This window comes from Thunnus albacares, chromosome 5 (assembly GCF_914725855.1).
Source record: "Thunnus albacares chromosome 5, fThuAlb1.1, whole genome shotgun sequence".
NCBI lineage: Eukaryota > Metazoa > Chordata > Actinopteri > Scombriformes > Scombridae > Thunnus > Thunnus albacares.
The window spans coordinates 34,057,860-34,071,175 of NC_058110.1; the positions used below are offsets into that span (position 1 = coordinate 34,057,860).

General features: G+C 39.5%; 1 protein-coding gene across 3 annotated transcripts in view; it reads left to right on the top strand.

Annotated features, from left to right (window-relative positions):
* The first annotated feature begins 1,795 nt into the window (after window positions 1-1,795).
* gripap1 (GRIP1 associated protein 1) overlaps window positions 1,796-13,316 on the top strand; it is a 57,762-nt gene continuing 46,241 nt past the window's right edge. For 2 of the 3 annotated variants that reach the window (XM_044350446.1, XM_044350447.1), the window contains exons 1-8: window positions 1,796-1,966; window positions 6,896-6,962; window positions 9,767-9,828; window positions 9,989-10,015; window positions 10,639-10,746; window positions 10,822-10,984; window positions 11,083-11,249; window positions 11,334-11,373. In XM_044350446.1, coding sequence (XP_044206381.1) covers window positions 1,919-1,966; window positions 6,896-6,962; window positions 9,767-9,828; window positions 9,989-10,015; window positions 10,639-10,746; window positions 10,822-10,984; window positions 11,083-11,249; window positions 11,334-11,373 — 682 coding nt within the window. In that variant the 5' untranslated portion in view covers window positions 1,796-1,918. The remainder of the gene's footprint in view (window positions 1,967-6,895; window positions 6,963-9,766; window positions 9,829-9,988; window positions 10,016-10,638; window positions 10,747-10,821; window positions 10,985-11,082; window positions 11,250-11,333; window positions 11,374-13,316) is intronic. The other variant, XM_044350448.1, reaches the window with a different exon arrangement.

Consider the following 13,316-nt stretch of genomic DNA (forward strand, 5'->3'; position numbering starts at 1 on the left):
TTTTATATGTTCCACTCAGCTCGGGCTCTGACTCCTCTTCAGTCTACCTTCGATGCTTTTCAATTATCACTCCTTAATCACAGACTATATAAATGCATAAATGCAGAAAAGAAAGTGGTGTTCTCCACCTCCACCAGTGACTCTGACTATCCTGCCATTAAAACTTTTAATGGCAGCCGTATTATTCTTGCTGAGTCATACAAATACTCAGGAATTTGGCTTGACAGCAGACAAACATTCAAGATTCATATTCAACATTTGACATTAAAAATCAAACGAGGCGTCTTGTGTAGCATTAAAGATCGTCTGTCTCCCTTCAGCTGTAAAACTATTGTGCAATATTGTCTGTATTGTCATGCTGCCTCATCAACACTTCAGCAGTTAAACCCTGTGAATCATAATGCGAATGTTGTTTCTTCTATGAATGTTTCTTGTTCTCTGGTATCTCTCGGAAAAGAGATGTTAATCTCAATGAGACTGCCTGATTAAATAAAGATTAAATAAAATAAAAACCTCTGCCAACAAGTGGACTGGTGTATACACTCGGGTGTGAATATAATTTTAGAGTGGTGTTAGAAGTGTGGGTTAAGTATCTGTTGGTATGTTTCAAACACCTGTCAATGTGTGAACTCACACTTCTGTGTTCAAGGCTGCATATGTGGGTCTTGTTTTTTTGTCATTCTCCAGTTGTCCACCAGACTCTCTCGCCAGGTTCCCACACCCACCTGCTCACCTGTTGCCACTCCCCAGTTATCCTCTGGTCCTCTGCCATCTGTTCCCTGCATGTTGTCTAATTGCCCTCCAGCCATCTGTACTGTTCCTGTCTTTACCTGTGGTTTAGACCGAGTACCTGTGTATGAGCTGACTGCTTGTTAGGGCTGTTATATCTATCTATCTATATGAAGAGGTAAAGAATAAATGAATAATATAAAGAATATAGTGTGCAAGGTTGAATTAGTACAGGCATTGATAAGCTGTAGCAGCGTTCATGAACATGGATTGTGCAAAAGAGATCAATTTAAGTCCTTTGATCCAGGAAATTTAAATTTTGCGACCGCAATAATTAATGCAAATCCAGGAAATCTCTGCAATATTTGCCAGACTGCACCTGCTCTGCATGAAAAGGCTAAATCTCAACAGGCCACACCTGATTTAAACCGACTGTCGCATTTCGTGACGCAGTAACTGACGTCATCGCAGCGCATTCAGGTGGAAGAAGATAAATGGAACTCGGTATTTTATTTTTTTATATATGACTTTGAGCCCGTGGTTCTCATGTTCTGAAAATATATCAAAGAATTAGCACTGAGGTATAGTTGTTTCTGTGATATGCAGTATGCTTTTCATCCAAGGAAGTGACTGCATATGACTTTTTGCATATTCAAATCACATTATTTTCCTTTGCTTGCAGTTTTTTTTTCCAATTCCCACAATTTTACTGCAAAAAGAGTACATAAAACATTGCAACTTGTGGCCTATCGCAATATTTGAGAAAAGCCGCTGCAAAATCAAACATTTTTGGCCGCAATAATCACAAAAAAACCTGGAGGGACTGATATTTGACTGATATTAATTGGCAGAAGAATTTTAAAAAAATCAAAAAGTCTAACATTGAAGCAATTTTTTTAGCCAAAAGTTTTAAAAATAACGTACATTATTGGATTAAAAAATGTTTTAGGCTGCCCTGTCATCATCTTCTTTGACTGACGGGCAGCGGACGGTTCAGTTTGGCTCCAGCTGAAAACACCGGAGCAGATTCTCGGTTCTCGGAAACAGCGTCAGAGTGAGCGCTCTGTGCTCTGTCGGTTCTCGGAAACAGCGTCAGAGTGAGCGCTCTGTACTCTGTCCGCCTCTGTGCTGCTCTCCTCCTCCAGTATACTCCGCTAGCTTAGCCTGCTAGCTAGCAGCCCAGGTGAACATGGCCATGTCTCAGGCTCTGTCAGAGGAGGAGTTTCATCGGATGCAGGTGAGAAAAACACGACAGCTGTTATTTCAGGTCGGTGGGCTGACGCACAGGTAGCTGTCAGGTCTGTGAATAACACCTGTCATGTCTGTCAGGGACGTTAGCTCCTGATGCTAACCGTTAGCCGTTTGGGTGGGAGTAGTTAGCTCGGCTGTTTGCGTTGTTGCACAGAGAGCTGAAGGCATTAATTTAATAATGTCAGGGAGGTGACGGTCAGTCTATGCTGAGTTATTAATCTGACTGATATATCTATATATCTGCCAGCTAGCTAATATGTTAGCATTCACGGGACAGTCGCCCTGATGAGAGTCACGGGTCTGAAAACTGAGTCAGCTAACAGACAGCCTCAGTGTTAGCTTAAACATAAAGATAAACATTATTCTCATTCATAACACAAACAGGTGTACAATCAGCCACCTACAGTGCTGCAAAGTAACTAAGTACATTTACTCAAGTACTGTACTTTAGTACTATGTTGAGGTACTTGTACTTTACTTGAGTATTTCCATGTGATGCTACTTTCTACATTTCAGAGGGAAATATTGTACTTTCTACTCCACTACATTTATTTGACAGCTTTAGTTACTTTTCAGATGAAGATTTGACACAATGGATAATATAACAAGCTTTTAAAATACAACACATTGTTAAAGATGAAACCAGTGGTTTCCAACCTTTTTGTCTTTTGACGTCTTACAAAAAGCAGTGTGTAGTCGGGGTCACATTTCACATGTCTATGAGTTGTTAACAGCTCCACCAAATAGTGATTTTTCCCTCTAAACTTCTCACATGCTTTCATTTCAATAAATGTTCAAATGATCCAATATTTCAGCAAAAATCAAAGATTAGAGAAAAAGTCCAAAAACTGAAAACAGATTTGTGTATCAGAACTTTGTTTTTTCTTCTTTCCTCTCCCATTAATCATCTCATGACTCATAAATCTAATGATGTCATATATCAGGAACCAAACCACCACTTTTACTGCAATACTTGAACTGCATTCTGCTGCTAATACTTATCAGGGTTGAAGTATTAGAGGAATTATGATGTCGTGGGGTTCGGTTCTTTTTCATTACTACAGAATTCATTTTTTAAACCATTTTTACAAAAGAATAAACTCAGAACAGGATTAGAATTGATTCATATTTTAAATATAACTAAATATTGTTTCTAGAGCAGCAACAGCAATGTTTATAACAGTAAAGTCACCACATAAACTCACTGGAAAGAAATCGAACATGTCAGTAAAATAAATAATTTTTCTGACATGAAAATACTGAGTGAAGTTTAGAAAGAAGAACACAGACATCAGTCAGTATCAGTCCTTCCTCCTCCTCCTCCTCCTCCTCCTCCTCATCCCCCTCATCCCTCTGCTGATGTGACTGCAGGTTCTGCTGGTAGAGAGGAAGAGCAGGTTTGTCTCAGCCAGCAGCTGAGTTTAAAAGAATTAACCAAATTTTAATATTTGTGGAAAACTAAGAAAAACAGTCAGACTACAAACAGGTTGAAATTTTGCTTTTCTGCATGTTTATGCTTGTTGGACAGAACAGCTGTTGAGTAAAACTTCACCTGGTTCACAAAACACCAACCAGAGAGACACATGCAGCTTCTCCGCTGCACCTGAGTCTCATGGAAAACTCTGCTTATGTACTTTTACTGCAGTAGGATTCTTCGTACAGGACTTTGACTTGTAATGGAGTATTTTTACATTGGTAGTTTTACTTAAGTAAAGATCTGAATACTTGCTGTGGATCTGAGGACAGTCAGACTGACACCTGTCAACACGCTACCTGCAGACACCGACGTTGTTTACATACAGAAGTCAGCTGCAGTTAACGAGGTAAACACAGCAGAGCTTAAACTACAGTCTCATCCAGTAACACGGTAATAAAAGCTGCCTCCATAAACGTCGTCACGTACAGTTTCTGTCGTCAGAGCTGTTGATTCACCTTTATGGCTGTTTTTGGAGGCTGCAGTTTGTGCTGCTGTTGAATTTTAATGTGTGATACTTAAGAGGTCTTTTTGATATTCAGTCTAGTCTCAGAGACTTTACGTATAAATGATGTGGACAGAATATGAGAAGCATCTCTCAGTATGACATCAGCCTCCAGCTGCAGAGGAAGGACGTCTCCTACAGACATCTGCAGGCTCGTTCTGGTCCCTGCAAGATGACGCGGTGACATCTGTGGTCATCAGTGAGAAATGATGGTTCCATCATGTTTATAACTCGGCGTGCGCTGGAGACGGTTGTATGGTTGCAGAGTGAGGGTTAAAAACACTGTTTACTGTCAACATATCATTATATTTATTTATTTACACATTAACGGACGGCTTCACAACTCTTCAAGTCTTAAATCTTGAAGGGCGACATCATCCGATCAGTCCATTAATTGACTGATTGTTGCAGCTCTAAATTAGCGCCGCTATGAAAACATCACTGTAGAATAAAAGCAAACGGCTGCATGAGAAAGTCTCTTCCTGTTCTGTCAGCTGTCCGTCCTTCACGCCGCAGCTTACTTTATAAAACTTGATCCGATATTTGATAAAACTGTAGGCGCAAGCTGATGGTTAGCGGCTGATGTCAGTGTACACAGCGCCACATATCTCAGCTTTCAGGTTCGGACAGGAAGTTAAAAGACAAAGTTCAGGGTTGGAGCACTTCCTTGTTACTAAAAGAAAACAGACAACGACGTTATCTGCTTTACTGTGAAAGCCAGACTGATATAATCTGTATCAGCTGCTTTACGGTACAGTGGAAACCAGCAGCCGCTCCGACTCTGATCAACATCCACAATCAGCTCACATGTTGTGAGTTGTGAGCTCCGTGCTGCGCCGTCGGACTGTCGTTACCGTGCACCGCTGTCAGAGATGTGCTGCCGGCAGGTGTAATTATGTGAACTGAACACCGCGGTGTCACGTTGGACTGTTTAAACATCGCTCTGAGCTGTTTTATAACATCTCCGACACACTGATGAAGGCTGAAGATGTTCTGTGTTTTACACTGATTCACTGACTTATTAACTTTTTCTCTATTGATCTGTTTTCTTTCCCCCTAATATCAAATCTGTTTAACTAGTTGTTGTTCAGTCCAATGTGCTTTAATATAATTCACTTATCAAATCTCAGTGTTTCCTCTATAATAATACGAGCCTGACAGGCCAACGACCTCCCCGCCAGGCCCAAAAACATTCTTTTAAATGCCAAAAATAACGCCAATAGCGTTTGGGAGCCTCTGAGCTGTTTCGAAACATGAGTCAACATCTGTGTTGTTGCCTGGGAAACCGCAGGTGAACGTGTTTATTTGTCCTCCGCTGGATGAGTCTGGAAGCAGACAGCAAAGCTTAACTTTACTCTTAACGTTAGTTGTTGTTAGTAAGTTGTCAGTCTGGCAGTAAACGTACAGAACAGACTACAGTGTGTCGGTTAATAAATGCTGCAGCTTGTCAAGACCAACAAACGTCTGTTGTTTCCACAACTGCCGTAAAACTGAAGGGGGTTAGCTCTGACGTTAGCAACAATGGGTTAGCCTAACGTAAGCCCCGCCCCCCCCCCCCGCCATGCCAAACCACTCAACCTAGAGGAAACACATCAACAGAAATTAATGTTCTGGTTCCAGCTTCTTGAAGGATCCTGATTTTCTTGTATTTTTCTTATTGTCATTAAATGTTTGGAGACGTGCGAGCAGGAAGCAGGTTTAGTGAAAACTGAGTTTGTTCATCCTGAGATGTGTCATTATGAGCGTTCAGTTCCAGAGACAGAAACTTCAACTCTGGGTCAGTTAGAAGTGAAACCTGCTCACTGATGGTTTAAAAACTGTTTCCTCCTGCAGAGCCTGAAGCAGCGTCGTTCAGTCCGTAACGAAGCGTCTTCATCAGCAGAACTTCTCACACTCACAAGAACTCTGTTACGCAGCAGTCAGTCGTTTCTCTAAACAGCATGAATTCACCCTCAGCTCACAACTAAATCTTTGCATTGTGATCTGTGCACACTGATCAGAACACTTCCTGCACCTAAATGTTTATTACATCAATTAATAATGATCTGTAAGTCATGATGTGATTGGTCGCACTGACGGAAACATTCCTGTCATAGTTTTCATGTCATGTTAGAGATGATATATGTTCATATGTTCTCAGTGAGCAGCTGCAGACTTCTTCATCTTCAGTTGCTGCCGTCTGTGTTTCGTCCCCATCAAAGCTGAATAAATAGATTTAACATGTAAAGTATATAAATATAACCTGATGTACAGATAGAAAGAGAACAGTTGAGATCACTTCTGTTGTGATTTGGCGCTTTATAAATAAATTGACTTGATTTATGAAATTCGAATCTGGTAAATGATGAATTAATGGCTCTCTGACTCAGGTTCTGTTTGTCTTCTTTAAACATAAATGTGTCAAACATGCATTAACATCTCTACGTCCACCGGGTTCAGATGGAGAGTCTACCTCTTGTTTTCCTGTTGCCATGGTGAATCGTAGTATCTGAGCTCCATTGATGAAAGACTTTATTCATTCATCAAACGCTCTGATCAGCTGTTCTGGATCCAAAAGTTTCCTACTCAGAGTTTATTAAACTCTGTGTTAGTGTTGTGTGTGTTTCAATACTTTAATGTGAATATTTTCTGTTTGTCAGGACAAAACAAGACGTCTTGTGCTTAAACAGCGATTAAATCATCATTTTTCACAATTTTCTGACATTAGAGAGACCGAACGACTAATTATTTAATCAAGAAAATAATCAACAGATTGATAATGAAACTAATGGTGCTGTGATAATGTGATCAGATGTTAATATGATGTGTGTGTGTGTGTGTGTGCGTGTGTGTGCGTGTGTGTGCGTGTGTGTGCGTGTGCGTGCGTGTGTGTGCGTGTGTGTGCGTGTGTGTGCGTGCGCGTGTGTGTGCGTGCGTGTGTGTGTGTGTGTGTTCAGGCTCAGCTGTTGGAGCTTCGGACTCAGAACTATCAGCTGTCAGATGATCTCAGGAAGAATTCAGCTGGTAAAACATTTCTGTTCTTTATATGTTGACTGTTGATGTTTGTTTTGTTCCCTCTTAAGGATCATTTAATAACTGTAAACTGAGCTTTTTGACCTATAATTTAATAAGAATTTTTGAATGGAGGATGATTATTATGATTTTTATGATTATTATGATGCATGTCCATGTAAAGTTTCATTCTGTATGTTTTTCTTATCCAATCACAGTTGAACTGTGTAAAGTTTAAACAGTGATAAATCGATGCTTTCTCTGGTTTGGTTTGTTTTCCTTCAGCAGTGCTGAACATTATTGGTCAATAATTTGCAGCAGCTGTGTTTTGGATGAAACTTTTATACTACTGAGAGAAGTTTTGTTCTTTAAAATGAGTCTTTTTTTGACCCAGAAATTCCTAATATTATCAACATCAGTATAGTCTTAAAGATGAAACTGTAAGCTTTCAAACAAGGTGTTACATAAATTCACATAGAAAAATAATTTAATATGAAAACATTTATGTATGAATTATTATACACAGATCAGGGCTCCCTCTGAGAGGCTGAAGGTGCTGTTTGCTTCGTTTTATCGTCTCATCATCACCACATTAAAGTCGAGACATTTTCCTAATAACCACACGACAGATTTAGAGGCCTGATAGACTTCACACGACAAACGAGGAAACACGTTGTGACATCAGTCACCTTCATTACAGTTGATTTTATTCGAACTCGTATTTAATCAGGAAGTCTCTCTGAGATAAAGCATCTCTTACACTATTTTATAAGCTTTTGATAATTGATAATTGATTATGGCTGAAAATCAGTTGAGGAAATGGCTAACAGTTAGCCTCCCTAACAGTTAGCCTCCCTAACAGTTAGCCTCTCTAACAGTTAACCTCTCTAACAGTTAGCCTCTCTAGCAGTTGGCCTCCCTAACAGTTAGCCTCCCTAACAGTTAGCCTCCCTAACAGTTAGCCTCTCTAACAGTTAACCTCTCTAACAGTTAGCCTCTCTAACAGTTAACCTCTCTAACAGTTGGCCTCTCTAACAGTTAGCCTCTCTAACAGTTAGCCTCCCTAACAGTTAGCCTCTCTAACAGTTGGCCTCCCTAACAGTTAGCCTCTCTAACAGTTAGCCTCCCTAACAGTTAACCTCTCTAACAGTTAGCCTCTCTAACAGTTAACCTCTCTAACAGTTGGCCTCCCTAACAGTTAGCCTCTCTAACAGTTAGCCTCCCTAACAGTTAACCTCTCTAACAGTTAGCCTCTCTAACAGTTAACCTCCCTAACAGTTAGCCTCTCTAACAGTTAGCCTCTCTAACAGTTGGCCTCCCTAACAGTTAGCCTCTCTAACAGTTAGCCTCTCTAACAGTTAGCCTCTCTAACAGTTAGCCTTCCTAACAGTTAGCCTCTCTAACAGTTAGCCTCTCTAACAGTTGGCCTCCCTAACAGTTGGCCTCCCTAACAGTTAGCCTCTCTAACAGTTAGCCTCCCTAACAGTTAGCCTCCCTAACAGTTAGCCTCTCTAACAGTTAGCCTCTCTAACAGTTGGCCTCCCTAACAGTTAGCCTCCCTAACAGTTAGCCTCCCTAACAGTTAGCCTCTCTAACAGTTAGCCTCCCTAACAGTTAGCCTCTCTAACAGTTAGCCTCTCTAACAGTTAGCCTCCCTAACAGTTAGCCTCCCTAACAGTTAACCTCTCTAACAGTTAGCCTCCCTAACAGTTAGCCTCTCTAACAGTTAGCCTCCCTAACAGTTAGCCTCTCTAACAGTTAGCCTCTCTAACAGTTAGCCTCCCTAACAGTTAGCTCAGAAACTTTTATCGTCCACAAAACCACCTTAACCCTTAAAAACACAAAACAATGGCTCCAGATTTAGTTAAGTTTGTCTTATTAGGTTTGATTCATCCTGAAATAACGGATCAAAAGGACAAATATGTAATCAGAATACTTACAGTAAACTCTTTGAAGGTAATAACAAAGAACTGGAGGCAGAAGTGAAGCAGAGATACAATAAATGAGAAATAACGAGTTGAGCAGATTAAAAACATGGAAAAAATTACATATAAAATCTGAATATTGAATGTTTGAAACAGGACGGGATAAATGTCTACACTATATAATACGCTAGATATTTATAGATGTGTATTAATGTGATGATATGTTGTGTGTGTGTGTGTGTGTGCAAACAGCATTTAGATGTCTTTTTTTCTTCTCTTTCTATTATTATTTATTTATTTACCGTTTTCCATTGTGAATCACAGTTACGATCAGTCACTGTTGCACATAAAACACTTGAAACATGATTGAACTGAGGCAGCAGTGTGGATAGCTGTTATTGAACTCAAATAATGTGTCAAAGTATAAAAAAACGATGAGGACAAGTGACGGAAAACATACAAACATCATTTAAAATACATAAAAACAGTAAATAATACAGTCGGATAAAACAAATTAAAATTCAGAGTAGAGTTTGCATTCAGCTCTTACTGGTAGCGTACTGGTCTGTAGCGTCTCTGAGGATAAAAGTGGGAAGAATTACTGACAATCTTAGAATATTTAATGTTTTCTCTCGGTTCCGTCTGGAGTTTCTCTATAAGTTTAATAACTATATTTTCAGTGAACTAACATTCAGGTCTGCGTGTCACATGACCACATTAAAGAATAAAATACTTTCCTCCAGATTCTTCTACGTCGTCTCCAGAGCAGATTCACTCTCTGTTTGTCTTTTTTAATAATGTTCTCATTATTCTCTGTGAAGCTGCGTTCTGGTGATAAACACTGATGATGATGATGATGATGATGATGATGATGATGATGATGTGTTTCAGAACTGAATGCCGTCCGTCAGAAGAATGCGGTTTTGGAAAGAGATTTTATCAAAGCACAGAAGGTAAAAAAAAAAATCTTCATTATTATAAATGATTGATATTTTCTGTCGTTTGTCTCCAGATTGTTTAATTTTCTCTTTAATAAAACATTTCCATGGTGACACTTTGTTTATTTGTTGCAGCAGATTTAATGTTGTTGTTGTTTTTGTTTTCTCTCTTCAGGCTCTGAATAAGAGCAAGAAAGCTCAGGTGAGTTTTCTATTTGTGGTTACTATGGTTACCACAGGTTACACTGATCAACAGCTCCCTCTACTGGTCTGATTCTGCTCTGCATTTATTTTTATTTTCTACTTATATTGTTATGTTTTCATATTGATTATAATCTATATTCATCTTTACTAGAGCTGCAACAATTCATTGATTAATTGATTAATTGATTGTCATTTTTTTTTAAGCAAAAATGCCAAATATTCAGTGGTTGCCGCTTCTCAAATGTGACAATTTGAAGCTTTCATTTGTCATTAATGATTGTAAACTCAATAACAAAACAAAACATATAAAGACGTCATATTGAACTATAAGAAATCACAACAAGCAAATCTCACTAATTTTTGACATTTTACAGACAAAACAATCAGGAAAATAATCAATAATGAAAATAGTGATAATCATCAGCTGCAGCTCTAGAAATGACTGAAGTTGTTGTTGTAAGTCTAGTTTAAATGTTTCCTGCTGTTTAACATGTTTATTTTTCTTATATTTTCTTGTTTTCTAAGTAAACACAATGAAGAAATATTGAGGTTGTTTTCAGAGCAGTAGAGGATCGTGTTTGTAAGTTGTTGTTGTTGTTGTTGTTGTTGTTGTTGTTGTAGGAGGTGGACGCGTTGCTGAGTGAGAATGAGATGCTTCAGGGGAAACTTCACAGTCAGGAGGAAGACTTCCGGCTACAGAACAGCACGTTGATGACTGAACTCTCCAAGGTAACGCTGAACATCACTCAGTAAACATGACTCACGTCCCGTCTGTGGTGTTAACACGACGCTCGTCTGTTCCAGCTGTGTACGCAGATCGAGCAGCTCGAAAAGGAAAACCAGGGCCTGAAGGAAGGAGGAGGGGCCTCTGCGTCTAGCTCCGCCCCCAACCCCGCCTCCAGTCCGGTTGATGGCGAACTGCTCCGCCTCCAGGCTGAAAACTCCACCCTGCAGAAGAAAATGAGAGGTTAGTATGTAGATGATGTTAATACTGATGTGCTTCTCCAGATGTTCAGACCAGTGGTGTTGACTCTTCTTCTCCTCCTCCTCCTCTTCCTCCTCCAGCCCTCCAGGAGCGCTACGACAAGGAGCTGCAGAAACAGGCGGTCGCCCAGGGCAACCAGGGCGCTACCACGGAGACCGACGGGTCAGCCGGCGCCAACGGAGTCTCTGACGTCACAGGGAGAGGGGAGGAGTCAGCAGCGGAGGGAACCAATGAGAGACTGGAACAGGTGATTGATATGATAATAAAGACGCAGCGCTAGCGTCGTTATAATTATCTCTCATATTAACGTTTGTCTTCCTGTTCGGTGCAGACGGAGGCTCAGCTGGAACACACAGAGAAACAGATACATGGTGAGTGTCTCCGTCTCCTTTATTAGACAGTTTATCTCCTTATAATAATAATAATAATAACTCCCTTCCTTTCATGTGATATTCAATCATTTTACAGTCTGATGGAAATAAAAACAACAGACGGACGTGAAATATGTTGATATAAGTCATGATAAGAGGATGAAAAAATGCACCGATTTGCATAAAAATACTTTTTTATTGATTCCCAGTTAGACTCAGTGAATGTTTGAATGTCACCGGGAAGGAAACAGGAATGATCTTTCATGAGGTCACGAGAAGCTTTGCTGTCTGCTGCTGCGTCTTTATTCTCACCTTCACTCAACACAAACTGCTCTGACGGACTTTAAAGCATCATTTAGTTCATTCATACAGCCAGTCGTTGTTTTATAGTTGGTTGTAGTTTTGTTTTCGAGACATATCTAGTTGATATGAAGTTAAAAGTCTCGTGTTATTTTATGTTTTTTTCTTTTTGTCAACAAAACTCATGTACAGACTCAAACCAACATGTCGGTCCGTATCAATACTTTCCTCCTTCTCTACTCCGTCTGTGGCTGTCAGCTGTAAACCCATCGGCTCCTCCTGCAGACGTACATCTTTAAAAACAGCTCATAAATATATAGTTTTAACTTTAAACTAGACCTGCAGGCCAGTTATACCAGGAACTAAAACACCCGACACAACTCAGAACTAGAAGTTCATCACTCGTTTCTCATTTTGAGACGTATAATTTCCTGCTGGTTTCAATAATTGCTGCATATAAAGTGAAGTGGGGAGTTTATTGTAAAGTTCTCTGACTTCCCTTCTCACAAATACAGACTCAGGGTTAATTTCATGTTTAAAAAGTCATAAAACAGCTGATCACTTTCAAACAAACAGGAGGAAATAAAGCATTTGTTGGGGACTATTTTCAGTGGCGGATGAATCCACATTTGGTGCTCTAGTGACCCGCAGCGGCTCACTGACGTGTTTTTAATAGTTTTTGGACAACAGAGGAATCAGATATAATCAGAGTATTTATCAGTAGATCAGTTCATGTTTCTGTACGTGAGGTTTGTTGACTAGAAGAATAAAAACAGAGAACATCAGCAGACGTGTGAAATGTTGCAGCATGTTGTTTATTTTACTTCATCTGCTCTGAAACGTCTTTTCAAACACTAACGACTTCATCACATCCTTAAAGGACCAAACTGGTTGGTTTCAACTTACAGAGATTTAAAAACTGTCTGCACAGAGATGATCCATCACAGTCATCATCATCATCATCATCTTCATCATGATGATGCTGAAAACGCTCCAGGTTTGAGATATATGAGAGTCATCAACACAAGAAACTAAATTTAGTTCTTATTTTCATAGTTTTAGATACATATGGACCAGTGTCTCCTTTAAAAACTGAACTTGAGTTTAAAATGATCCTGTAGGTGAGAACGTCCACATTTAGATCCTCTAAACACACAAAGACTGAAGTCTGGACAGTTTCCAGGTTATTAACACACGAAGAGATCTAATAATAATCTAATATTTATTATTTATTGTTTATCTTCTGGGTTTGAAGCATCTGACTGTCTGAGAGATCATTTCCTCTAGTTGGTCAAGTAAAAAGCAACTTAACAACCTGACTCAACGCCGATGACATCACACATGGTTGCTCTGGAAACAGGAAAATAACTTCTGTTGTAATAAACAATATAAAAAGGATGAATAGATGTTATAATACAAGTATATTTTGTGTAGCTACAGGATTAGTTTTTGCACTCAGAGAAGTTAATTTTATGTCGGAGTGACCTTGAATGCATCACGTACAGGAATGTTTAAAGTCTCTCCACGATTGCATAACTTTGGAAAAACACACAAACGCGGACTGTGATGGATTATCTCTGCAGAAAGTTTGACATCTTTACAAGATGAAGAACATTTTGTTTTCCTAATAACAGAGTTTATCA